This window comes from Pagrus pagrus (genome assembly GCF_965226575.1).
Source record: "Pagrus pagrus genome assembly, chromosome: 16".
Taxonomy (NCBI): Eukaryota; Metazoa; Chordata; class Actinopteri; order Spariformes; family Sparidae; genus Pagrus; species Pagrus pagrus.
In genome coordinates this window covers 5255082-5282023 of record NC_140200.1, presented here as the reverse complement: position 1 = coordinate 5282023, position 26942 = coordinate 5255082, and the positions used below count along the sequence as shown (strand labels likewise).

At 43.8% G+C, this 26942-nt stretch overlaps 3 protein-coding genes across 5 annotated transcripts in view; all 3 read right to left on the bottom strand.

Annotated features, from left to right (window-relative positions):
* Positions 1-905: 905 nt before the first annotated feature.
* lamp5 (lysosomal associated membrane protein family member 5) lies at positions 906-7103 on the bottom strand. 2 transcript variants are annotated; one of them, XM_084377029.1, is made up of 6 exons: positions 6475-7103; positions 5710-5888; positions 5005-5136; positions 4510-4606; positions 3747-3935; positions 906-2122 (listed from the first exon to the last, which is right to left on the bottom strand). In XM_084377029.1, exons 1-6 carry the CDS (start codon positions 6524-6526, stop codon positions 1947-1949), a joined length of 825 nt encoding a protein of 274 aa, XP_084233155.1. In that variant the 5' UTR covers positions 6527-7103; the 3' UTR covers positions 906-1946. The 2 variants fall into 2 exon arrangements, with proteins under 2 accessions (XP_084233155.1, XP_084233154.1); XM_084377028.1 differs by having other exon boundaries at positions 6466-7100.
* Positions 7104-7616: 513 nt separating this feature from the next.
* On the bottom strand, positions 7617-9811 carry LOC311271418 (uncharacterized protein). The gene has a single exon (XM_084377062.1). It carries the CDS (start codon positions 9688-9690, stop codon positions 8212-8214), a length of 1479 nt encoding a protein of 492 aa, XP_084233188.1. The 5' UTR covers positions 9691-9811; the 3' UTR covers positions 7617-8211.
* A 1171-nt stretch (positions 9812-10982) lies between these two features.
* Positions 10983-26942, bottom strand: part of plcb4b (phospholipase C, beta 4b) — a 69024-nt gene continuing 53064 nt past the window's right edge. The window contains exons 20-40 of one of the 2 annotated variants that reach the window (XM_084377611.1): positions 26468-26616; positions 25589-25684; positions 25277-25421; positions 25062-25146; positions 24091-24215; positions 22933-22984; positions 22253-22355; positions 21915-22079; positions 20065-20269; positions 19059-19147; positions 18760-18916; positions 18625-18674; positions 18171-18236; positions 17479-17594; positions 17309-17384; positions 17030-17205; positions 16605-16706; positions 16429-16486; positions 15900-15986; positions 15234-15270; positions 10983-13980 (exon numbers count right to left, since the gene is read on the bottom strand). In XM_084377611.1, the coding sequence (XP_084233737.1) occupies positions 13904-13980; positions 15234-15270; positions 15900-15986; positions 16429-16486; positions 16605-16706; positions 17030-17205; positions 17309-17384; positions 17479-17594; positions 18171-18236; positions 18625-18674; positions 18760-18916; positions 19059-19147; positions 20065-20269; positions 21915-22079; positions 22253-22355; positions 22933-22984; positions 24091-24215; positions 25062-25146; positions 25277-25421; positions 25589-25684; positions 26468-26616 (2216 nt within the window). In that variant the 3' untranslated portion in view covers positions 10983-13903. The remainder of the gene's footprint in view (positions 13981-15233; positions 15271-15899; positions 15987-16428; positions 16487-16604; positions 16707-17029; positions 17206-17308; positions 17385-17478; positions 17595-18170; positions 18237-18624; positions 18675-18759; positions 18917-19058; positions 19148-20064; positions 20270-21914; positions 22080-22252; positions 22356-22932; positions 22985-24090; positions 24216-25061; positions 25147-25276; positions 25422-25588; positions 25685-26467; positions 26617-26942) is intronic. The other variant, XM_084377612.1, reaches the window with a different exon arrangement.

The window sequence follows — 26942 nt, the reverse complement described above, 5'->3', positions numbered from 1 at the left end:
GCTGCCCTGCATGTTTTAGATGTTTCTCCTGCTCCAACGCCTTTAAACAATCAGCCCTGCTGAAGCCTGATAACGACCCATTTATTTCAATCAGGTGAGTTGAGCACAGGAACATGTCGAGCAGGGGGCCCTAGGAAACACACGGCTTTAAAGGATAAGTTAACCCCAAAAATGAAAAATTCATTATCTACTCAGCCTTAGTCAGGTGAAGTTTTGTAGTCCACAAAACATTTCTGGAGCTTCACAGCAAAGTAGTGTTGCAGCATTTTCCTAAACAACTGAAGTAGATGGGGACTTGTTTGACTTTCTATAAATTTCAGGTGAACTTATCCTTTAGAAAAAAAATCACATTACAACCAGTCTTTTCTAATGTTCTGGTCGTTGAATGATTCATCTGTGCTCGTTCTTGATTTTTAACATTAGAGTCAATCAGAAAAAAGCTTTAATGGGCCTCTGGTCTGGAGTTGACTTTGGAAACAAGAAGACGGCTTCCTTCAAGATCATTTCCCACAGTGTGACTGAAGAAGTAGATTAAGGGCTTTGACTTTGACGTCCTGCGACTGAGGATGATGTACGACGTCCACGCCGCTGAAACAAATAGGTGTAGCTGACACAAACGCTCTATTTATTTTCAATTAGACTTGTTCATATTGCGTTTTCCGTTTCCAGGCTCGGACGACAAAATCAATACCTCCATCCCTGCAGTGTCTCCTCTGACAGGAGCATCAGTCACCTTTTTTTTTTTTTAACAGCTTCTCTGCTTCATTCGAACACTCTCACAGTCTCGTTTGATTTGATTTTGCCAACGTAAAGGAAGGAAATGGTGACTTTTATTAGGCCTGACAGACTGAAGAGGGTGTAATGTAAGTGATGTGACGGATAATAGAAATAACCGGACAGGTGTGTAGAGATGATTCCAGCAATTTATTTCAATGAACAGAAGAATACTGCACAAAAAATTGCATCAGCAGAGGTTTATGCATAGACTTTGATTCTGAAAATATTATACACATTATTATTATTTTTTTAATTCGATAACCTCTCTGTCTTTTCATAAACGCTCTCATATGGCATTCTGAGAAATTCGTCACTGTTTAGTGCAGAATTTTTACTCAGAAGTTTTTTCTCTCTTCCTTTTTTTTTTTTTTTTTTTTTTGATATGTTCCGTACATCGGTGAGGAGAAAAAGATTTGTCGAAAGTCAAAGCAAAAAAAAAACATCGCAACTCTGAATGCCACTGCACTGCACACACTTACAAGACTTGTCCACTGTGAAAACACTATGGCTGCATTCAAAAAACAGGGAAAAATCAAAGGGGATTCTCTGAACAGAAACAGATTAGCAAATACAGAATCGACAGTAGGTACTGAAATCATTTAGCAGCAGTTTCAGAGAGAGAGAGAAAGAGAAAAGACGACAAACCGTTGACGAATGACAGCAGAAGCTCGGGCTAATTTCTTTCAAAGAGAAGTTGGATTAAAAATGGCTGAAGTGACGAACCAGATCCCAGCGAGGCGGGAAAAAAACAGGTTTCTTTCTCAGAAGGCAAACAACAAACAATCTGAGCCCAAAAAATCAGTTATATTTTCATTAAAGCATAAATGTGTGTTTTTATTTTCTTTAGAATTTAATCACTGTGATGTTGACTATGAATTTATGTCGTTAAGATTCAATTCAGCAGCCGGGTAAATTAGATTTTGGTGGATTTACCCTCCAACTACATCCATGCTAGGCCCCAAGCTGTCCCGTTAACTTCCAGTGGTTCCAGTGGGCCTACGGTACAAGGCGACACACACATTTCTCCGTCATGGATTCAGTCCATCATGTGGCACTTTTTCCTCGGTGGTGTTAGGCCTGGGACATCGAGGAGACAAGTCTTTTGTCAGGTTAGCTTTGGAGAGAGCTGAGGGGAGCCGCCGCCGCCGTGCTGCCGCTGCCGCTGCCGACTACATGTTCTTGTACATGGAGCGATCTCTGGGGAGCTGGGGCTGGGTCGCCGTCAGCTTCAGGTGGAAGTGGTAGACGGTGAGCGTGATGACGATTATGAGGGCCAGGATGAAGCCCAGGATGAGGGGGAGGGTCTCCTCCAGACGCTCCCGCTGGTCGGTGATGCACTTGTGGGCTGTGGGAATAAACGAACACAAGTCAGCATGCTGAGGTGACTGAACACGACTGACAAGGGTCCACAAAGACCCTTGACCTTCTCATACCTTTCAGTGGAACTGTGTCTTGATCATATAATGCTATTATTTATAAATTCTGTCTAAAACAAACAATAACTTTCATTGTTTGGTCTGACAGTTGATTTATTTTAAAGTGTTTAGTCTAAAATGTCCAAAATAGTGAAAAAGCAGCTCATAATTCTCTAAAGCTCAGAGCGATGTCTCCAGATGTATTGTTTTGTCTGACCAGAGGTTCAACATCCAAATATACCATGTTCACATTGTTTGGGATCAAATAAACCAGCAGTTATTCACAATTGAGAAGCTGAAACCCATGAATGTTTTGGGATTTTATGCTTAAAAACTGACTGAATTGATCAAAAGATCAGAGAACAATCAAATTATGATCAAAACTGCAGTATAGCCAAGGGCAATGTCCAAACTTTAGCGGCTGCAATCTTCTGATAAAGGTGGAGTGTGTGTGTGTACGTACGTGATCTTGACCCTGTTTGCTGACCTCAACATGGCCCATTGTATGTGTGAGTCTACGAGCCCATTTTATTCATTGTTTTGGTTGTGTGGTTTGTTTAATTTATTTATGGGCTTAAAATTACAATATTATTGCTCATCACAATTGTTTCTGGGACAATAAATCGTCCAACAAAAGTAGTTTTTGTGACGGGCCTACTCATCGCGGACCCTTGCAGGTTTAGTCAGGCCGATGGATGTGAAGCGTGCATAGATGTGTGATACAAATGGAGGCAGCATCGGTGTGTGTTCACACAGCAGTGACTGTTCCTTTGTTTTTTATTCACTCAATGACACATTTTATCCACGGATGTTTCTTCTCTCTTGCAGTTAAACAGTTAGTCACACACAGTTTTCTCTCCTCTGCTGTTTCTCAGTTAAAGGCATGTTAGCATGCACACACATCTTTCACACATGGGTGTCTGTAAAGGAGGGAAAGGAGGACGCCTAAAAAACCACAACCGGCTGCACGGTACAGTATGTGCATGTGGGGTTTGAAAGTTGGGAGCTGTTTCTCCCTGTGGACAGCAGTTAATGTACACTATGGAGGGAGGCAGCGAAGCATAGCACAGCCTAGTTTACAGCAGCTCAGAGCCAGTGATTCTTCCAAGGTGATTGGCTTTCAGAGGACGCCCAGGTACACCGAGCATGTCTATAAAAGCTGCATTGAGGGCAAGGATATAACTGCACTCATAAAGTCCTGATGACCCCCACCCCCTTCTCCTTCTTCCTCTCTCTTTCTTCCTCTCTTTGCATCTCTCTCCCACCCCCTCTTTGTTACCCTCTCTCCATCTCTGCAGCTCATACTGCAGCAATAACCCCCCAGAGAGGTGTGTGTGTGTGTGTGTGTGTGTGTGTGTGTGTGTGTGTGTGTGTGTGTGTCAGTGTGTGTGAGTCAGAGAGAGAGGTAGATGTAAAGTTAAAAACACCCCCCCAGGAGTTCTCATCACGATCACCATCTCTGTTTCCTCATAATGTGCTTCAGAAAGCAGTGGCAGTGTGGCAGACTTCATGTTGGTGCGTCTCAGAAAAGGTTTTTGTGTTTTTTTTCCTTACGTTCACTGAACATGAAGTCAGAGGCGATGTCGAAGGGCTGGATCTGGATGTCGTACATGGACACGGTGACGCCCTTCTGGTGGTCACTGGAGATCAGGGTGAGGGTCTGCTGCGCCTGGCACACAAAGGAGCGCCCGGCGGGGGTGACCAGGGCCGACAGGCGGTGCGTGCTGGCTGTGTGCTTCCCAGCTGGAGAGACAGAGAGACAGAGTCACGAAGGAAAACACGACGTAAGGATAGAGGCATGATGATGTAACTAGGTTTAAGATGCGTGGGCGTGTGCGTGATCGACATCCATGTTGGCCTGTGTGGAAAAAAGGAAAGATTCATGCAGATTCCTAAATTTGATGATTTCGAAGAGGTCAAAGTCCTTCAAAATAAAAGAAAATACAAATTTCAACCCTTCAAGTTGAAGATAGAATAATTAAAACTTATGAAAGAAGTTATATTTTTTTATTCTTAACTTTATTGGAAGTGCACTCGTTTTGCTTCACAATACAATTTGTATATTAAAGGGCGCATTTTCCAGCTGAAACTTACCCGGCTCTATCTAAAATCTGTCATAAAGCCAGCGAAAGCTCTTTTCTATACAAGTGGGCGAAAAATCATAAATCCATGCATGAATCAACTCTTTGATTTCCAGCTGAACGCAGACGTGAGACGAATGAGAGCACGTTTTTGCGTTGGATGGATGGATGGATGGATGGAAATGTGCTGAGTAGCAACTGTGACACAACACAGGCTCGACCGGCGGGAGACTCACGGTTGTATGCGTTGATGAAATGCGATGTCTCCGAGGTGTCGTAGACGAACTGGACCTTGCTAATCTTCCACACCTCAGTGCCCTTGTCATGGAACTCCTGCAACACGCAGACACACACACATGCGTCAAAAGTGGGCTTTTTCAGCGCACAGAGGGGGCCGGTTGGCCCTTCACCCAGCTAAATATGTCTCTTTTAATATATTCTCATAATAAGTGAGGTAATTTCCTTTTAAATGAGATATTTTCCTTTAACTCAGTGCATTAGTGAAATGATGTCACGCTCCCGCTACATGATTCAAAGGACAAACAGACACAATCTGGCATAAATTTTGTGAAATCGCTCAACACAGATGGAAATTCCAGGTGACTGTAAATTGTGTGGGCGCTTTGATATTCCCAGGAGATGATTCAGACTTTTTTTTTTTTTTTTTTTAATTGCACATGATGATACAGTATGTGCGTGATTTCCGTGTTCCATGACGCTTTCTCGCCCACCTTTGAGAAGTAGATGCGGAGGGTGTAGGCTTTGTTCTTCCAGGATATGTGGATCTCGGACTCCGTGGTCCCACATTTACCCTCGATTTCTGCATTCCGGGGCAGAGTGAACGACGCCTGCTCGGTGATCAGCTGCGAAAAGATCCAACAAACGCGTCAAAAAAAAAAAAAGTTGACACATGGGGATTGTGGAGTGTTTTTTTGTTTTAGCATGTCTACCCATTTTTACGCACGAACTTGTAGTGTAACAAACATATCCAGAATGCAGGTAAGATTATTTGAATGAGATGTTACTAGAAACAGAAACAAAGAAAAGTGCATTTAATTATATAAAAAAAGAGTTTGATATCGATAAAAGCTCTCCTTGTTTTCGTTTCTTGATGAAGGGTTCAATGCGACGTCAGCATTTTACGCACGACTGCACACTACAAGAGCAGCTTCCACACACAAGTCTAATGTTCTCAAAATACATGTTCTTTATTGATTACAATAAAAACAGTCCATTTGAATAGATTGAAGAATATTTTGCGTGTGAAACAACATTTTCATAGCGCTGCAGCCACCTTTACGCACAACCCAAAAAATGTCTCCAAAACGGAGCCGTATTTTATGCAGCTTTACGCTTCAAACAGCCAAACGTTTCATGTTTTAATTTTTAAAAATTTTTTTTTAATACATATTGAAATACACGAGGGGATTCCTTACGTCTATCCCGTTGAGAGCGAGCACGTCATATGGCACGAGGAATTTCACGGCGAACTCCACCATCAGACATGTCGTGCCGTTCTCACGGACCGCGAAGATGGCTTTGTCTGGGTTGTTGGACAGACCGGACAGGTTCTCCCCCTCCTGCTCCGCCAGCACCACGGACAGCGCCAGCACACCTGACCACAGAATAGAAAAAAGGGTAACAGATGGGGTGGGGAGCACACACACACACACACACACACACACACAGACATACACACGCACACACACACAGACACACACACGATCACACGTATACCAAAACATGCAGAATCAGCAGAAACCGAGGCTTAATGATCTCCTCTTGAGTTTAGCGGAAGGTCTCTCACATTTTTAGATCGCTGTCACGTCACCTCTGCTTCCTCACGGCAAAGTCAAAATCAGGTTGAGACGGTGGAGCCTGAAATCTTCTGTATCAGGGGAGCAACAGCACGCGACTGGCTGCGGTCTAAACAACGTCAGAAAGTGACCAACTGCAACTCTGATCGTGTCCGCACGACTTTTACATCCACGCATGGAGGAGACACAGGTGATGTGCGGGGAAGACACATACATCCATACATCTGTCATAGCTAAACAAGCGCAGAGGGTGCACGCGCATGCACGCACGGACACGTACGCACACACACACACACACACACACACACACACACACACACACACACTGACTGCAGCGAGCAGTCACGACGAACACACACACACTCTCTCTCTTACCAAACACACCGAGCAGCAGAAGTCGGGCGCTCTCCGTGGTGCTGAAACCGGTTCGTCCCATCGTTATCAGCTTCCCCAGCGCTGGAAAAAACAAAAAGGGGGCTGACTGACTGGGCAGCCTGTGCTGAACCCACGGAAAGAAAGGAGAGAAAGAGAGGCAGAGAGGGGAGGCGGGAGAGAAAGAGGGGAGGAAGAGGAGAGAGAGAGAGAGCGAGAGAGAGAGAGAGAGAGAGAGAGAAAGAGGAGGGATGCCTCTACTCAGCGCCCAGAAGTCACGCTCAGATCATCGCGAATGCAGCAAAAAGGGAGAAAAAAAAAAATGTGTCCAGGTTGGACGTGAGATCCGGTCTGCGGTGCAGAAGCAGCCGGCTCCGAGGAGTTCTGTCTGTCTCCACACCGACCTCCCCTCTCCAAGGTTGACAGGTTTCAACCCAGTGACAGCTGCAGGACCGAGCCCCGTCTGCGCATCATTACCGTCAGAAATAATGATCCTTGCTGAGAGGAAGAAACTCCGTCAACTGAATTCTGCCTCTTTTGTGAGAAAAGCACTCGGCATGCAGTCTGTGTTATTCCCGCAATGCTGTAGTCTCCATCCCTGTGGCAGCAGCTGTAGGTTGGGCTGAAATGATGTATGTCTGGAGGGAAACTGCCGACAACACCCCCTCCCTCCCTCCCTCCCTCCCTCTCTCACCCTCCCGCCCTCCCTCTCCCAAACTCCACTTCTGCAAGGTTGCAGCTGAGAGTTTGTGCTGCATCTTATATGGAGACTTGAAATCCTCCTTTGTGTGTGTGTTATTCGATTAATCGAGATTCTCGTGACATTTATTTCTATGAATACAAACGTCATGTTGGGGGATGTAGAGAGATGTTTATTAAGAAGTGTTTCAGAAGTTAAGACACATGTTTGCCTGACTGTGATTTTCAGACTAATCACCATCACACTAATGACATTTAAGAGCAGAGTAAATGTTGCGTTCAATGACATGCCGGGCAGGATTCCACCCAAACTGCCGTGAAGACATACAGACAGACAAACTGATCCTTTTTTTGAGAATCGTGATCACACACTCATCCAACACAGGACACCGTGTTCATGTCACAGAGTGAGATTTTATTCACTGTTATCAGCTTTTAGAGTCGGTAAGAGAACATTTAGTGAAAGATACAGAGATTGATGAAAGGCTGTGGCACACACAAGTAAATGCTGAGTGTTCATTTATTTATAAATGATTGCACATCCCCCTTTCACCTTCAGTACAACCCCCGCCCGCCCCCAAAAGGAGTGGCAAAAGCAGCTGAACACAGGAGCAACCACTCACACTGAAAGTTAGACACTGCGTCTCACTCTGGAGCTGCATCCAACTGGGCAGGTGCTGACGTTTACGCACGTAGTTTACGCAGAGTTCTTTGAATTGCTGCTGATTTTTTTGGGTTATTTGGTAATATTTAAAGGCTTTAGGCTCGTTTTTACTGCCTCTGTCCTTCAGTTTATAACGTCCGGATGTCAAATAGGAGAAAGTTTTGCAGAGCGGCTCTAGTATAGGACATTAGACGTCGACGCTGTTGGATGCGCTGATCACTCGCAGGAAAAAGTATTGAAAGATCTCAAGATACACGTTGGAGCGGGATGTAGAAAAGAGTCAGTAACAGATGATCTGTGATGTAACTAGGTCTAAAAGTAACGTGGTATTTTTAAGATAAGTAGGTAGTTATAAACTCCCTTTACGCATGACGCACTGGAGTTTTTTAAAAGTTTGTCTTTTTGAACTGGAAGTCAAACTCGCACTTGACGGAGCTGATGCTGTCGATGCTGGCTTTGCTGCCCACCTGGGGATGTTTGACGCTCTGAGGAAAAGTTTCAGATCGCGGCATCCGCCCTGAAGTCGACACAGGAGCCTCCTCCAACTCTTTCACGTCCTTTTTGAACTCCGGGGAGGTGAATCGACGCAGGAGTTTGTTGCTCAGCACCGAGAAGGTCGTGGGTGAAGTAGCTGCAGCTGGCGCTGTAACCTGAAGAGGATCAGCCTTGCGGGGAGACGCTTCGCGCCTCTTCACGGTTCTGGATTTACGCAAAGGCACCAGTGTGCGCTCCGGAGGAGTGGGGCTGAGGATGCTGGTCGGCAGGCTACATCTTTTCTGATAGTAGCTGTCGTGAAATCTGCGCACACCGAAGTCTGGCATTTTTGATTTTTCTGCCTCTGGGTTATTCTCACTTTTGTTGGCGTGAATGGGAGTCAGAAGGATGCCCAGGGCAGAGGGCGCGCTGGGTTTGGGTCTGCTGGGTCTGGGTGAGAGGAAAATAGATTTTTGAGGCTCACAGCTCTGTATAAGAGGGGGGAGGTGATCATCAGAGATGCTCAGCCTTTCCCCGGGTTTAGGATGCTTAGAGTTGGGAGAATGGTCGGGAAACCGCGGAGGGGGTTTAGGGGTCAGGACTCCGGAGAAGACGAGCTCCTGTGTAGGTGAAGAGCAGCCGTCATTCTCTCTGTCAAACTCATCTATAGAGCCCATCGACGGCAGCCGACTTGGCTTCATCCGCGGCCTCAGTCTCCAAGTGCAGTTTTGAACTAGCTGGCAATCTGCATGATGACACGACTCAAGTTTGCTCACTAAATGTCCAACTTCACCTTCATCACCGCATCCCAGATGAAGTCGTCGCTGCGCGCCTCCCTCAGCCTCGCGGCCCTTCTTGGAGTTGTTGGTGAGCGCAAAGATGCACTTCGTGTGGCCCAGAAACTTCGCCACCTCCACCGCAGAGTTGCCAACTTTATTCTGCCTGTGTATCTGGAGACCCAGCCTCTTGAAAGCTCTCACCAGAAACTCAACCACAGGCGAGTGACCTTCCACTGCGGCGTACATCAGCGCGGTGTTCCCCCAGGCGTCCACGATCTCCGGGTCCGCGCCGTTTCGGACCAGGATCTTCACCACATCCAGGTAGCCTCTCTCGCAGGCGTAGCTGAGCGCCGTGCGCCCGTCGCCGTCCTGGCAGTTCACGTTGGCCCCTCTCTGCAGCAGAAGCTCCACAAACTTACACCGAGTGCGGCTGTCGGGCAGCAGGATTGAAGAGATGAGGGGGGTCTGTGCGCCCTCTGTTCTCGAGTCCACGATTTCTCCATCCAGCGCGTCCAGAACGAACCTGGCCAGGTGGACTTTATCCTTGGACATCGCCTCCAGGAGGATCTTGGTGCCTGTTCGCCCGCTGGACTTCGCCTGAGCCTTGAGCATGACTCTGAAGTGGGTCAAACACTCATCAGGGAGCTGTCATCCTCTCCACAGGATGGAGCGGGTCTGGACGCTCTCCTCCAGACGGATGCTGACAAAACAAACCCATCAGCTCTGTTTTATAGTGAAGGGGGAAGCCGCCGAGTTGCCGGGCAACGCAAACATAACACGCGCGCTTTGTCCTCCTTTCTGATGGAAATGCATCTCTCATAATAACAATTAGAGCTGCAGCGCCGGAGCCGCCTGCGTATCAAGAGCGCATCATGGATATGAATTCATCCCGCACTTGTTGATTGTGATTAGACTGCGGGGGCCATTGTGTGGGGAATTAAGTGCGGGGCTGCTGTGTGCACGCGCGCGCTGCGCAATCCCGTTGATAACAATAAATGTATGGCCTGCAGACAGTGTGACCCCGCGAGACCTTTCCTGTGGTCAGATCTGAAATAACGTTTTAATGAGTCAAAGATCAAATCATCTGTGGTGTGGTTAAAGGGGCAGTTCACCACAAAATCAAAAAATGCATGTCCCTCCTACCTGTGGTGCTGTTTAAACATCTGGATTGTTTTGGTGGGAGTTGCCAAGTTTTGGAGATATTGACCAAAGAGATCTTGTGTGTGTCTCAAATTTGACGTCTGTGACGTGTCTTTCCAGAAATCATGATCCACAGACTTTGTTGTGAACTGATTTTTTATACCAGACTTAATTTTGTCACCATGCAGAAAGAAACCTGCATCTACTAATGGATGAGAGACTCATGCTTGTGACAGAGCTGCACGTAAACATTGATGGCACCCATCTCTGCTGACTTGTAGTTACAATAAAATAGAAAGAAAACTGCTCACACCGTAATACATTGATTAATCTCTCTCCAGGTGAGGGGAAACATATGTACTTTTGAGTTTGGGGTGCTCTGTCACATGAAGCTTTATATAAATACTCCTGCTGCCCCAAAACACTGGCCAAATCATTTGAGCCCGACAGATCATGTATTGATATGAAAACTTTATTCAAACAGAACATAATGCAAAAAAAAAAAGATGCTCAGAGTAATGTAGAATTATTAATTATAATTCCCAGTGTTTTTCTCTCTGATGTCATTTTGGAGAATAAAGTCAAACTGTTAAATATCCTGCCTCCATCACAAGTGTTTGATAACCACATTAAATATCGGTCGATATATAGATGACGCTTTTTCTCCCCAATATCGGTATTGGCCCCCCAAAAAGTCCATTATTGGTCAGAGAAGTGAAAGAAGAGGATCATGATCAAAAACACAAATGAGCCACATGCTTCGGTCCCATTTTACACCTGGATTTATTGGTACACATACTATAAAACAGTATTAAAGGAGCTGGATAACAACAGTATTTTCATTGCTTTAAGTTCAACAATACAATATAAATACAAAAACACGCACAGAATGGTTTCGTCGACAAGCTACAGTTCAAATAGAAAACAAAGAGGAGATACAGTAGAAACTGAGGAAATCAAATCGGTGACGTTGCTCTGCAAAAATAATCTGCCTTTTTTTTTTTTTCCTTGACAAACTAGAGCCCGAGGTTACATGAAGTCACACAACAGAAACATTCAACTAGTGCAAAAAAGCCTCTAACAAACATAATAATCTTAAACTACACATTATATCTAATATATATAATATATATATTTATTTATTTATATATATATCTTCATATAAATAACCCCTTAATTTGGCATTTTATCATTCATAAAATAATTTTAACTTCCTAACAGACACTGAGTGGCACATTTGAAAGCGATGGAATAAAATTTAAAAGCACTTTTTTTTTACTCGTTTATCTCTGCACTAGATATGTGGTGAGAGCTTTATACTGTGTCGTGTGGTGCAGTAAAGGGCAGACCGGAAAAACAGAAACGAAAGAGAACGAACGAGAAAAAAACCCCAGTGGTTGATAAATGTCTTTTTTCCCCCAACATCCAACAGACCCACTCTAATCCCCTGAGCCCTTGTGTGACAGAGGAGGACAATTAGTCAGAAAAGTAAAATTAAACTACATACATTCCAGTATATACAAAAAACATCCCGTCTACCCTTTAACGTGTGTTTACAGCAGAATAAAACAATGGAAAAGAAAAAAAATCTTTTAAAAAGGCCAAAACATCTAGAGGTGCTTTCATCCCCGTGTTTTTGTGTGTTTTCATATCATATTATTATGATTTTTTTACCATTTTGGTCGTTTTTTTTGTGTTTTTTTTTCATGGTATGCCGTGCAAGTGTGAACGCCTGGCATGATCACATGTGCACAAATACTACAGTACCCACAGGATTACTTAATAATAGTATTTTCAAGTCACATTTCTTTCTCTGCAGTGGTCCTTTTTTTGTCCAGCAGTGTCACCGGAGCTGTGTTCAGTAGTGCCTCCTCGACCCCTCTGTTGGTCTCACGGACAGTAACGTTTAGAGGGAAACCTGTTTTGGGACGCCGACCCTCGTCTGAAATCCCCCCGGTGTGGATAATGTGTGTGGCAGCCATGTCACAGGCTTTGTTACAAATCTGCTGTAATTATTCAGTCCGACCGAAAGGCCAGCGAGGGGGAATGATGAGGATTACAAGCTGAGGTTGCAGTCAAGAAGCTATTAAGGGAGCACTCCACTTCAACAACGCCTTAATGAGCGGCAAACTGACGAGACGAGCCGGCTTCGACTCGTGTCTGACAAAGTTCCTCTCTGATAGTGAAGTGGCCGGCCAATTAAAGCAAAAGTATTACAGCAGAATTAAAATGCTGCCGCTGTATTAAAATTTGGCACGATTTTTCACAAGAGTACAAAGTACAAAACTCCTTAATGCAAAGACTCATTTTAATCCTGCTTAACCTTTTACTTATCGGTACGTGCCCGCTTTATTATTTCATCGTACTTTCAATTAACTACTCGTGTCTTTGCCTTGGTTTGTAGGGAATGCATCATTTTTATCACTACATCAAAAAAAACAACCACATTCTGGGTACTGTGAAGTATTTTACCCAAACTTCTTTTGTTTTCTTATCATTTTCGTTGATTTTTTGTGTGTTGTACATCTCGATCTTTGAGCGAATCATGTGTTGTTTATCTTTATTTATTTTTTGCATAGTATACATGATCTTGAGCCCAACATTAGGAATGTAAAATGTGAGTTTTTTCAGGCGTAAACTTGTGATCATTCACTGCACTTTACTTTTACTTGAAAATAAATGTTATTTTCAAGTTAAAGCGGCAGCAGCAGCTCTCTCGGGTATTTCCTGGTGATTAAAACAAAATCTGCCATAACTATCAAAGTGAACGTCAATCCGTCGTGATCCCTTTATAGTTTTCTGACTCAGCGAGATAATAAGTGGGCTGTAACATGGCTGAACAAGGAAAAAAGTCAGTAACATCTTTGTGAAGTCAAACATCTTGCATTGTTGGATAGTTGACACAGGGAGGTTTTGCCACTCCTTCATACAGTGATTTCTTTTTTTTAAATACATTCTTACTGAAATACAGAAAACCTACAGTAGTGCACTGCTACATTTTCCACATTTGTTATGATGGCCTATCACATACAAAGTGCTCAGGACAGGACTGGTGTGTAGCATACAGTGTATTTCACAAAGTTTATTCATTTTGTGCTGAATTGACATTAAATCTTACACATATTTCTCCTCCCCCTCTTCCACGCCGTCTCTGGAGAGTTTAATCTGGTACCGATTTAAAAAAAAAAAGAAAGAAACGAAACGAACAAGTCAAAAGGGGGAACGGATGTCCACTTCCCGTGGGTGTTTGTGCATGTGCTGTGTGTGTGTCTGTGTGTGTGTCCACTAATAGCTGCAGCTTGTGTTGCCCGTAGGATGTAGTGATAGAAAACTACATACGGTGGAGGAAGGGGTGTGTCTGACTCTGTTGCTTCGTCTCCGTGGTAACATTACCTCTCTCCGTAAGTGGTTAAACTCCCTGTCGATCAGTGAGAAGCGCCAGTGGCTCAGTGGTGTAAAGTTAGCTGGCGGGCGGGGGGGTAAGAGTGTGGGAGGGCTACTGTGTGTTTGTGTGTGTGAACATGACAAAAGTACAGAGACAGTGATGTGGGCAGGGTTCGTGGAGGGCTATCCGCAGTGGAGTGTTTTCTGCACCTGCATGTGTGTGTGCGTGTGTATACGTGTGTGTGTGTGTGTGTGTGTGTGTGTGTGTGTGTGTATGTGTGTGTGTGCTTGTGTCTCGGTCTCAGTCGCTCACACCACCGTGGCAGGTCTGCGGTCCATCTCCTCCTCCAACTTCACCATCTGCTGCATGTCCTTGGCCTGGGAGGAGGCAGAAAACACAGTCAAACACACAGACACACAACCACAACCTCACACTTAATGCACATGTGTACAGGGATGGAAAGTAACTAAGTACATTTACTCAAGTGCTGTATATAGGTACACATTTGGGGACTTATTGGGGAGTATTTCCATTGTATGCTATTTTATTAATCTACTCCACTACATTTTAGAGGGGAAGTATTGTACTTTCTACTATCCCACGTTTATTTGACGGCTTTAGTTACTAGTTACTTATAACATCAAGGTTTTGCACAATTGATAATATAACTAGCTTTTAAAATACAACACATCGTTAAAGACTTAACCACAGGTTTCCAAGACGTCTTACAAAAAGCAGCGTGTAGTCTGAGTCAGACTACACTGAGTTTTTCCCTCCTAAAGTTCTCTCATCAAAACATCCAATAACTCACCAAAATCAAAGATTAGAGAAAAGGTTCAAAAACTGACAACTTGTTTCATGCAGGACTTTTACTTGTAATGCAGTAATTTTACATTGCTGTAAATGGTATAAGTAAATATTGGTACTTTCAGTAAAGGATCTGAACACACGGTTGCAGAGGATCCACCTTTTTGTTTTTTGTTACCAATTTTAGAAATGAGCACGTCTGATGCTGAGTTATAACACACAAGTGTGTTTCTCCTCCAGTGATGTCGAGGGCATTTCCTCTCAGGTAACACGAGCCACATGCTCAGTAGGAGTGACGTGTAACGGTTGCCACAAAATGTCTGCAGTGGGACAATGTCACATACTATGAAAGCAGATGATTATGAGCTGGAGTGAAAGCACAGTGGGGTAGGTTGGGAGCTGGCTGTTTTTTGCTTAGTAATAGCTGGTGAGTCATGGTGATAAATGACTCAAGCTGCTATTTGGCACTGCTGACACCCCGAGAGCTGCACACTACAAATGTGGGAATGGGATTTCACAGTACAAAGAAAAATGAATCACTTTCTTTCTTTTCTTTAATCTCACAATCTATTCAGAGAGGGGTCTGTCGTGTGCTACTCCCCTGCTTTACTCGGTGGTGATTCACCTCGAGACTGCTCATTATAGCAGTCATCATTTAAGTGGCAGGGAGATGCAGATTTTAACAGGCTCAGCAGAAAACCTCTGCGACAAATAAATGAGTAACACGGCTGAGTGGTGGGAGGGAAAAGGATGGAAGGAACCGTGATCACTGACAGAAAAGTGGTATGAAAAGGTAAGAGTTGAGTGAGATGGAGATGCCTACCTTGAACCTGTTTGTTTGCATGGTGTGATTTCAAAAGCTGTGCCGGAAGAAGCAAATCATATTAAAAATAAATGAATATGTGCATACATGTAAGACATGTACAGGTTACTGAGTGTGGCAGGATGGCAAAATAAAACAGACAGATGGGCGACATGTACACGCAGAGAGATACAGTCCAGTCAGTCATGTTGTTACTGCATGAAGAAACGTTGTGCAACAGGAGAGCTGAGACTCTTTAATATGGACTTGGTGTTTATTCCTTGAGACCAGCATTGCTGTTTGTCTTAAGTCTCTCGAGGCAATCTGATGCCAGCAATGTGGAACACTTCCTGCAAAACTAATTACAGTTTACAGCACAAATGATACAAACTGCAGCCATTATCTGGGGAACAAATCAGCCGGAGAACTGCTCCAGTCCCCGGCTTTGAGTTTCATTTACACTTAAAAAGCTGGCGGAGCACAGAGGAGCATAAACTGAGAAGTGCTCTGCTTTATGCAGGAAGTTTGTGTAATAAATGTTGTAGCACTTGAGATGGAGAACAACAGTCTGCTAATGGCAAGTTTGATGGCGTGCATGCCAGCTACATTTAGTACTTTCTTCTCAACAGTATATTAGCAGTGAATATTCTTGCTGTGAGGTTCATTTTCTTTTCTTCAGCGCTGTACCTGCTCATTGAACTTCTCCAGTTTCTCCAACTGTTCTCTCTGGTTTTTCTCTAGCTGCTCCATCTCCTTCTGATGCTTCATGGCCAGCTGCAGACACACAGGGACAACAATGATACCTTATGGCCATTCACTTACTGTTAAATACAGTGAATAAGTAGTACCCTCTATCAATTTTACTCTCAAGCCATGACTCATAGTAACATTAGATGAAAGCGCCTGTACACCACAGGACAGGTTGTGGCTCATAGAGTTGACTGCAAAACATCAATTTAAAAAGCCCAGACGAGTGTTTTTTATATTGATACCAAACACACAGACATGCTTTGCTTTCTTAACAACAAAGATTTTACTAAAAGGTCTTTTCTGTCACACTGGAAATGTTTTATTTACACGAGTGACATATTTTTTCTTAGGAACCTTAATACCTTAAAATTAATTCCTGTAGCAGCAATGGACGTCCAAATATGTATGGTATTCACAGATTAGTGTTGTGCAGTAAAATGGGAGAGAGTGAACAGTAAATATTTACCCTCTTCCTCTCATCCAGGAACTTCTTGGTGTTGCTGCTGTTTAACTCTCGCACTCTCCTAAACAGCAAAAACAGAGCAGGACCGTGGTGTGACAACTGGGCCAGAACAGTAACAACACAACAATTAAACAGCTATGTCAACTTACTAACACGTACGCTGTGCACGTGTGACCCACCTCTCTCTCTCGGCTTTGTTTTTAATGGTCTTGTCCTGGCTGATGGCTTTACTGTTTTCCATGGACATCTTGGCCTGGTTGGCGCGCATCTCTTTGCTCTGCCTAAAATGGTGGTACAAGTACTGTGTCACATGTACTGTGAGTAATAGACAGTTAGGCGACTGGAGGCTCAGTGTAGCAGTTCACGCATGTTTGCTGTCCAACCAGGTGTATATGCACAACTGCTGCAACAATTAGTTGGTTAATCGATTATTATTGCTGCTTTTCTATGGCATGTATGAGATTTGGGGGTTTTGGACTTTTGGTTGGACAGAAGAAACAATCTGGATGGATTGTGTTCGGCATTTTTCACAATTTTTGACATTTTAAAATCAAATAATCGGCAGATAAATCGATAAGAAAAATAACTCTTCGTTGCCCCTCACCGTTCGTGGATGAGTTTGAGCTGCATGGTCTGCTGCTCCTGGACAGTAGTCAGGAGTTTCTTGAGGTGTTCGCACTGCTGTGTGACGTGGCTGTCCTTCATCTCCTGCTCCTCGCTGCTGTGACTACTGATCAGCTCTGACCACTCTTTAGTGTGCGCTGCCGTGATGTCCTTTACCTACACACACGTCGCAGGCACACAGCAGAGGCACTTGTCATCCTCACGGGCTAACAGCTTTGTGGAAAGGATGCAGGTTGTGCAGTTAGAAGTTTTGTGTTACCTTGACTTTGTGATCAGCAGCCAGTGTTTGGATTTTATCCTCCGTCTCCTTCTTGAGCTCTTGGCAGTTGTTTTCCCTGTGAGGAAACCACATGCATATTGTTTTATTTGACATTGAATTATTACTTTTATTATGAAGATTTAACGGAGAGGTTTCTTCATGCTACTTACCCTCGCTTCTTGATGGCTTTCTCTAGTAGTTTCTCCAGGGTTGTCTTCTCCTTATCATGCTGAGACACCAACTTGTCCACCTGGGTGCAGTGGGCTTTCTGCATTGTATTTTGATCCTGAAAAAAGGGAAACGTTAAGTATTTGTTTATGCTGTGAAAGTGCAGTTTGAAATGTATCACCGCTCCACCACGAGCAGATATAAGAATTAAGCCTAATTGTGAAATCGTAGCAAAACATGCAGCTGTGATACGAAACTGTGATGATAATTATGTTAAAAACATTCATATGTTGTTGCTGTCTACATCCAGTAATGAGCCAGCAGCCTTTATTCTCTCAACAGATGGGTCTGGATGGTACTATTATACATGTTATGCAATAGGACTGAATACTGTGATAATGAATCAGCCACCGTGAATGAGCCAGCAGCTTCCATGGTTTCTATGGTAAGCAACTTTAGCAAGTCTAATTTCTTACGAAACAGATTGTGTGTGTGTGTGTGTGTGTGTGTGTGTGTGTGTGTGTGTGTGTGTGTGTGTGATACAGCGATGAAGCAGTGGTCAGTGGCACATGAAAGATGGAGGCCGCCCCCCTCGCTGCGTTTCTGTCCCCTCTGAGCATCAATGACTGTCCAGAATAAGCAGCAGGCTCTTTGCATTAGCAGCAGACAGGTCGGCACTAAAACAATCACCCACCTTTGAGTGTTTCTTCTTTAAAGTGGTGAGCTCCTTCTGCTGCTTTTTAATCAGTTTAAGGTACGTCTGCAGGAGGAGAGAATTGTGTTTGGTTAATTTGTGCAGGTCGTGTTAAAAAGCCTTAAAACACTGAGAATAGGGCACCATAATAGCAAGGTACAGTAGCAATGCCTATGAGGTATTTAACAAAGTTATTATGAGATCATTATTGGTACAGAATGGTGACTAGTCATTAAGTTTTACCAAGAGAAAGCAAAAAGTATCTACGAAACTGTAAATACACTGTAAATGTAGCTATGTAGCTGTTTTAACTATGTACTACTACCTTACTGTATTATTCAGTAGCTATAACACTATCCTATTATTAACTTGGTGTTCAACATTGAATATGTCTTACAGACTGAGCTGTAGGAGCCTTGTTAGTGTGCTCAGAGTCAGGAAGGAGGTTACTAACCTTCATTTGTTTTAAGTCTTCAATGCTGACATTAGGCACAAGTGCAGTATCTGAAACGGCAGAGAGAAGTGAGGTTTAACTGTGTCCACATGGTGTAAATGTGCTTAAATGGGGATATTTTAAGTCAGTGTATACCCTTCTTGGTTTCTGCTGTGTTATTTTGGGCGGCATTGGAGGTCTGAGCCATGTCCGAGCTGGCCTGCGGTGTCACATTGGCCTTCACAGTGTCTCCTTTACCCTTTCCCTTCTTGTCGTTCTTTGAGCTTCCACTGGGAACGTCCGCTATGTCGTTCTGTGAGAGGGAAGCGATTCATTAAGCTGAGAAGGGACGATGGTTTTATTGTACAGAGTGAGTTAATGCTGGTTGTTAATCAGGTACAATTCTTCAAACTCAAACTGAAGCTTCGGGTGTGTGTGTTTGTTGTCATGTGTACCGTGTCAATCCCCAGCGCCTTCATCTGGTCAGCTCTCTTTTCTGCAATGGTCAAGAACTTCTTTGGGTCCGACAGCGCATCCACGATTGCTGAAACACACAAAAGAATTTGTCAGGATCACACAGGGAAACCAAAATGATATTTCGCAGTAGGAAAGGCATTAAACAAAGTTGGATTAAATCTCGTTCTGCCCCCACAGATTACAAAAGCTATCCTCCTTTTGCATGATTAACTTCTGCCTCAATATGCTGACAATGGATATACGTGATTAGTGGACTACAGATGAACATGGCTTTTCTGCGCCTGTTGGCTCCAGAAATTCAAGCCAATTAATGTAATATTTAAAATGTACACATTTAAATCACATGTTAACCATCCTAAACTTTTATGTTACGTTGAATATTGTTTTAGATAAATGTTACTTGTTAACTTAAATTTAGTGACTTGTTGACATGTTTTGTCGGACACTAGTGCAGACTGGGGTGTGATCTTACTTCTTGTGAAAATAGCACTGTTTGCTCAGGAGAGGATTTTATTTTTGAGCTCGTAGTACAGTGCTGTGTGTCTGGTAGGGAAGTGATTCTGGCAGCAGATCTTATAGGATAAAGTTAATGGTTACAGTAATGGTTCCTCTGCGCGAAGCCCCTTGGCTTTATTTAATGACGTCTCCAATTGTCCTGCTCATTTGTATGCTTCTGCCTCTTCTAAACTGTCTATTACTGCAGATTCACTGTCATCATCATTTGCGCCATGCCATTACTCTGAATGTTCAAACCAACCCGAGGCAGAGTGTAAGTGAGCGGGAGCCTTCCTTTTTTCTCTCCTCCCTGCAGGCTACAGAAACAACTTTACTATCAGCTACAAATAAACTGAGCAGTAAAAAAAAAGTATGTCAGTATGAAACTAACTTGTAATTCTGCATTTATACATCAAAGCACATACAATAATTACAAAACTAAGTATTTTGTTTTATGTATGTATGTGTGTGTGTTCCTGTTCCCCTCACCTCCGAAGCCGTCCGGCACGTAGGTCTTGAGGATGATTTGGCAGAAGATGGTTGGCAACGACAGGGGCTTGTTGCCCTCGTTCCTCAGCGAGATGTGGCGGTAGCCAGCCTGCAGGCCGTCCAGAGGCAGGATGCGTTGGCCAATCAGCTTGTTGTTGTCGTCGTACACGGCAATGCGCAGCACTGCCAGATCCGGTAGGATCACCTAGGAGGGAGGGACGAAAGGAAATGGAGGGTGGGAGAGAGAAGGAGCCAGAAAAAAAAGGAAAATGGGATGGGTTGAGGAACAGGGGAGGCAAAGGGGGTGTGAGGACAAAAAGTGACGAAGACAATAAAAGTTAGGAGAGGCATCAGCCCTGTGCAACTGTGAGAAGTCTGCTTAACTCATTCTGGTGTAAAAGTAGGTAAATCACAAACTCTTTCAGTCATTGCAGTAAAATGGTCCATTTTTTTTTAAGCAGAAGCAGAAACGGCGTCATTAAGGGAGGAAGGTCAATGATGAAACTGCAGGGGACGCTATCAGGGGACGGACACAGTGTGATACAGGAAAAAGGCATGATAGCACAGCAACACACAGCGTATCTTCCTACTGACAAGGCCATCTCCACAGCTAGTGCGCATCCAGGGAATGGAGTGTGTCTTGTATATATGTATGTATGTATGTATGTGTGTGTGTGTGTGTAAGTTGTGTCTGTGGATGAGCTTATGTGTGCACACCTCGGAAAAAAGGAGAGAGTGAGAGTCTTAACTGGCCTTGTGTGTGTGGAGATAAGTGAACGGAGAGAGGAGGATGATTAATACCTAGACGAAGGGGAAGGTAAGAGATAAGGCCGAAGAATACTCACTAGAGATGAATGGGCGGAGGCGCCCGCTTGTGTGTGTGTGTGTGTGTGTGTGTGTGTGTGTATGCAAACGTAGCCTCGCTGATTTACTGTATGCGAGTGCTGCTGGTGTGTATTGTGCGCTCTGAGTCATCTTGACAGTGCTGTGTATGCATGCATGCAAAAGGTGTGGCAGCTTTTGAGGGTATTTGTGTCTGTGTGTGCATTTGAGTACGTGTGTGTAGATGTGAGAAACGAGTCTTGCCAGCAGCTCTGCTTGTGATGCCCCTCTTTGATAGCACTGTGTAAGTTTGTGTGTGAGTGTGTGCGCGTGTGTGTGTGAGCAGAGCAGCACTGCGGCAGGCTGTGATTGATGGTGTGTGTTAGGAAGCTGGAGTCACAGTCATGGCTGAGAGACTCCTCATTCTGCTGAGAGCAGCACTATTACACACACTTCCCTCTTCCTTTCTCTCTCTATATCACCAATCTCTCCTCTTCATTCTCTTCCTCCGTCACTAATTGTTTATTTGTTCTTTTCTTCTTTCTGCCCTTTTCTTTCTCTCTGCAAACAAAGCACAGGCGAACTCGCTGCCTTGTTCCTCCTCCTCTTCTCCCACTCTCTGTTTTGGTTTGTCATTCTTCTCTCTCTCCCAAATCATTCAGTTTATTTCCTCTTTGTTGAACAGTCTCCATATTTTTAACCGCCATCTCATCGTCGTTACTTTTCCTTTCCCTCCTCTCTCTTTACTCTTGCTTGTACTGCCACCTTACGATTGCCTTTTTTCCCATTGTCCTCCCCTCCATCCTGCCCTGTCTCTTTCCGTGCCATAAGGACAGAACCAGTGGCTTCAATTACCAATGAGACCTTTCCTTCCATCCCACATCATGACTGTCCTCCTCTCCCTTTCCTCTTCCTCCGACTGTTCAAATATCACAGCTTTCATCACCATGCAGGTAGCATCCGACCTCACTGTTACCGTCATCTCACCTCCCCCAACAACCCTTTATCCTGCCCTTAGCTCTCGCTACCTTTCTGAAGACGAAGGGCTCCTCGTTGTAGGCTGGGTTCAGTCCGTTGTTCATCACCATACGTGTGCGGAACTCCTTCCGGATGGTGTCCGTCGGCAGTCCGTACATGTCCACTTCAACGTACGTGCCGATTTTCTTGTCCGACAGGAACTGTCCGGAGAACACCTTAAGTAAAAAGGAGGAAATAATTGTGAATACTTTACGGATTTCACAGGACTAATATTTAAGAAGTACATTATTCACTGTGGTTTGATCTCAATGCAGTAGGTATGAAGTATAATCAAGCATCATCTGCATCAATAATACAGGTCCTACACATGCAATACACATGACCTGACCTGTACGCTGCAGGTTGCAGCGATGACGCCGTCCACTGGCGTCTCTGAGAAAGGGTCAAACATCCTGTCTGACCGCCGCATGAAGTCGGGCTTCAGCAGGTACCTGACAAACACACACACACACACAAGAAAAATTAATAAACCTTTTGCATCTAATGTATGAATGCTGAAAATATGAAATACATAATCGTAATAATAAACGACTATAATGTTTTCAGGACATTTTTAGTTTCAATTAAACTCCTACAAGGATCTGACATAAGAAGGAAGTAAGGCTTGGTGTGTGGGAGTGTGTGTGTGTGTGTGTGTGTGTGTGTTAACGGGGGGCGCCGCAGAGTGACATTAGTAATGATGGGTGTCTGCAAAAGCCCTGATCTTCCCACATATGAGATTTCCAGCATTAGCAGTAAAATCTCTGCCCTCGGGGACAGTATTAGAGCCGAGGGACGGAGACGGAGATGGAGAGCGGAAGAGATAGATGACTGCAGAGAGCCTCAAAGGCGGCGCAAGATGAGCTCGCTTCCCCAAAGCACTCATCGGCTCTCGGGGCAGACAGTAGCTCCGGTCGCCGCTGGCAAACACTAATGAGATGTGACATGCATTAATTGATGAGCTTCGGAGAGGGGCGGAGAAGGGAGGGATGGGAATGAGCTGAGGACGGGAGCGAGCGCTGTTCTCACCCGCAGGAGCCGTTGTACTCAAACTTCCCCTGGTTCAACTGCATGGCCAGATCTGAGAGAGACAATCGCAGAGGTGTTTAGGGACTGAGACACACACATATCAGGTTCACATTTCTCACACACATTAAATCTTTAACATTTGACTATTCAGTTTGCATCTGTTTATGTGGAGATGTTTCTTTGCTAAAAGACTGAGAGAGACTTTGTACATCTCTCTCTCCCCGCTAATCATTTCTCCCTCCATCAGAGAAGCTCCACCTCTCGTGTGACACCCCCTCCAGCCTCGCACATGCTTCGCTCCCAGCAGGCCATATGGTCCGACCCCTCTTGCCTGTGGCCATGGGGCAGCAGCTGTTTTACAACAGGCGTCCCTCACTCCATAGAGGTGTATGCTACGAAATGTTTGAGCGGAGTAGAAGAACCTGATGCTGCAAAATGACTTTCAAACCACTGAGAACTAATTTTTGTTACGTCTCCACAGACTGTGTGTGGTTGTGCAAGATGGTGCCTGGCCCAGTGAGGTGCAGGTTTTACTCTTATGACAAATCTGGTGAAAATGCTTTATTTGCCTGATCTAGTATGTACTGGACATTGTTTTTAAAGAGCATACAGTGTGACTGGAAATAGCGGCATGGTTTCCAACAAAAATAAAAATTCTAATTTTTTTGACTTCTTCAAAAAAAAAACAGTTCTCTTTAAAGACTCACTCAAATGAGAGCAGACTACTGATCTCGACAAGTACGCGTTTAATCAAATATATCAGCATTGCTAAGTATCACTAAGACAGTAAGACAGAAAATGTGCTTTTTAATTTGGATGAACTGACCCTTTAAACTAACATTTCAACCCAGCCTGAATCTCCATTAAGTCAAAATATCTTTCTTGTTCTTGCAATGTGTATATTTTGATGTTTGCATGTGCAACACTGTGGTGAGTGAGGGTTTGTTGATTAGTGGGTCCATGTTCATCCAGACAACACATGCAGAAGAAGCTTTCACGATGATGAATGTGAGGTCAGAAGTTCACTGCAGATCTGAAGGTTAATTGAGTGCTTGTATTTATGTATGCATGTGTGCTTTTAATATGTATTTACTGTATGTGCGGTACTTGATATGGGCGTGTGTGAGGTCAGAGGTCCCGTGTCGTGTGCTGTGGTACCTGGGGTCTGGAAGTTGAGTGAGACCATCTGGCAGCCTGCGTTCCAGAAGATCTGAGGCATGTAATTACTGGAGTCCACCCGGCCCCCTTTGGGGTAGATCCGGCTCATCTGACGCTTGTTGTAGCTGCACTGACGCTCAGGAATTTTTTTTTTTTAAAAGAGGGAGAGCATGTGTGCATAGCACATGTGTGGGTATGCATCCGAGTGCTCGTGCGCGTGTGTGTCCAACAGACTGCAGGACTATTTTTAGTGTGAACAGCTTGGGTCAAGCAGTCCCACTGGAGATAGAGAGAGGCAAAGTGTATGTGTGTATCAGGCCAAGTCACACAGTCCAAAGGCACACCGGCCTCTGGAGGCCTCCAGTTCTTTTCCGACAGCCGGGCGGAAACAAATATGAAAAACATCAGCTCTGACCCGCCGTTCAGCTCTCATTTAGGTGACCTCAATCTATTAAGTTAAAACTCAGAGTTGATTAAAAAGGTATATATTTTCAGTCACGTGTGGAACATTCTCACTGTGAAGAACAGTGGAGAGCTCAGTAGTGCTGATCATAATAAAACATCCAGGCAGCTGTAATTGATATTTTTACAATAAAAGTTTAACAAGTGACAGTGGGTCGCTCGTAGTGATGAACCTACAGAGAATTATCACCTGAATGTGCAGATCCATTCAGCTTTGTGGAGCCATTGTTTTACCGTTTGGTCCACAACTCTACTCTCATCACTGTCATAGCCTTGTTTTCAGCTGCAGCTGTTTTCAGTGAAGAAGCTCTAAAAACCTGCTCAGCACGCAGTTAGCGTCAAGCTGGTGAACACAGTGGAGCACTTAACAGCTAAGAAGCATAAAACAGAGCTAAAAGAGAAGTAGTCTGAAACACGACTAATGTTTAAATATGCCAAAATCTATATCATCTATATTTTTTGTTTCCATGTCATCTTAGAGCAAATTAGGCTATGAGCTCAAAGGATACTTGACGAACTCGATGGCATTGGTCTTCAGATAGCCCAGACCAACAGACTCGTTGAAAGACGACATGTTATGGTGGATGTTCCTTTCTGAAAGACAGAAAAAAGGGAAAGCAAAGTGTTTATAGCATTTTTCTTTTACAACACTGAGATCATTTGGGACTGACACTTGCAGGTTCACAGTATAAACAAATTAAAAAAGGATGTAGTCAAAGCTCACCTTCTGCCACATCAAAACTCTGGAACTTGACGGGCTGTGCGTAGTTGACCATGGCCGAGAGATATGGGTGGATGTTAGTAGTGGCTCCTACGTAGGTGTACTGAGCTATCAGAGCCTCTTCAGAGTCTTCTGCCTCCTCCACACCCTGTACAGGACAGAAACAGACATACACAAATACTTATGTTTCACGCACACTTACAACTGGACAGAAGCGATGTACTAACCCAGACATGACGTTTGGCTTTTACTAAGAAGTGATGAGGTGTGTATGAGTGAGAGAGAGATACAGTGTAGTGGCAGTTGTGTGCCTGCCTTCTTGTTATTGTCTTGGTCAGATGCTTCTGAGATATCTGTGGCGTCTGTTGCTTCTGTGGCTTCGGAAATCTCTGTCGCTTCATCTTCAGGCACCTGGAAACAGACAGATAAAACGTTCTCAGTATTCAAATCAGCACTCCAGTTTTTAAATGATGATGACTGAATCATAAGGATCCAGTTATTTTAAATGTCAAAAATAACCGAACACGTGTATCTTGAAAGTGAAAAGCTACATTAGTCATTTAAGAAAAAAAACATTCCACACAACCTAATTTGTTATTTTGTCTCAGTACTGTGAGCTTTTCAGAAATGAGGCTTCTTCTACACTCAACATTGCAATCTATTTATTCTAAAGGCACATACAGTACATACATTATTTGGAGCTGTTTTTCCTACATGATGCAACAAGTTCATTTTCAGTTTCACCTTCATGTATCATGTTTCAAATTTCTTTCAGTTTACAGGTATTTAACCTTAAAATATCCACATTTTGAGGCAGTTATGCAGAGCGGTGTACTCAGGGAATTAGTCCAAGATGTTTTGTATCGATGCTGCATTTATCAAACCAATGACCTTCAACGATAAGTCGATTGAAAGAAAGTTAATCACCAACTATTTTTCAAGCAAAAATGTCAAATTGAATGAAGAGTCTTTGTTTTTTTGACTGTTGAAGATGTCACTTTGGGCTCTGGGAAACTGTGATGACATTTCATTTGAGTGAATTATAATAATAATAATAATAATAATAATAATAATAATAATAATAATAATAATAATAATCTGGCCAGTGAGATGTAAGGCTTTACTCAATCATGGCAGTTTAATGGTTATTTTCAGTATTTCAGAGGCCAATCAATGCTCAAAGTGACAACCCACCTTCTTGATACTGTTGCTGCGTTCCTCCTCTTTTTTCGAGCTAACCGTGTTAGTCTGGGAAACACTGTTGGTCTCTTTATCGCTGGTCGCCTCCGACAGGCTGCTGGGAGCTTCTGAATTCAAATCCTTCTCCTCAGTCACCTTCTCCTCTGCAGGTACAAACACAGTAACACAGACATTTATTTTTGGAACACAGATTTTCTCCAGACTTTAATATTTGTCATTACTTTGCATTTAGTCTTTATTTGAACAACAAGCACCAAGCTTTTTATTTTTTTCAATGGTGTGGACATGACATCATGCTTTTTGAAATTCAAAGCTTTTCAGACACAATTGTTTAAAAGATCTTTGATTTGGCATCATGTTGTTGTATATACTGACTCTCTCTCTCACACACACACACACACACACACACACACACACACACACACACACACACACACACACACACACACACACACACACACACACACAC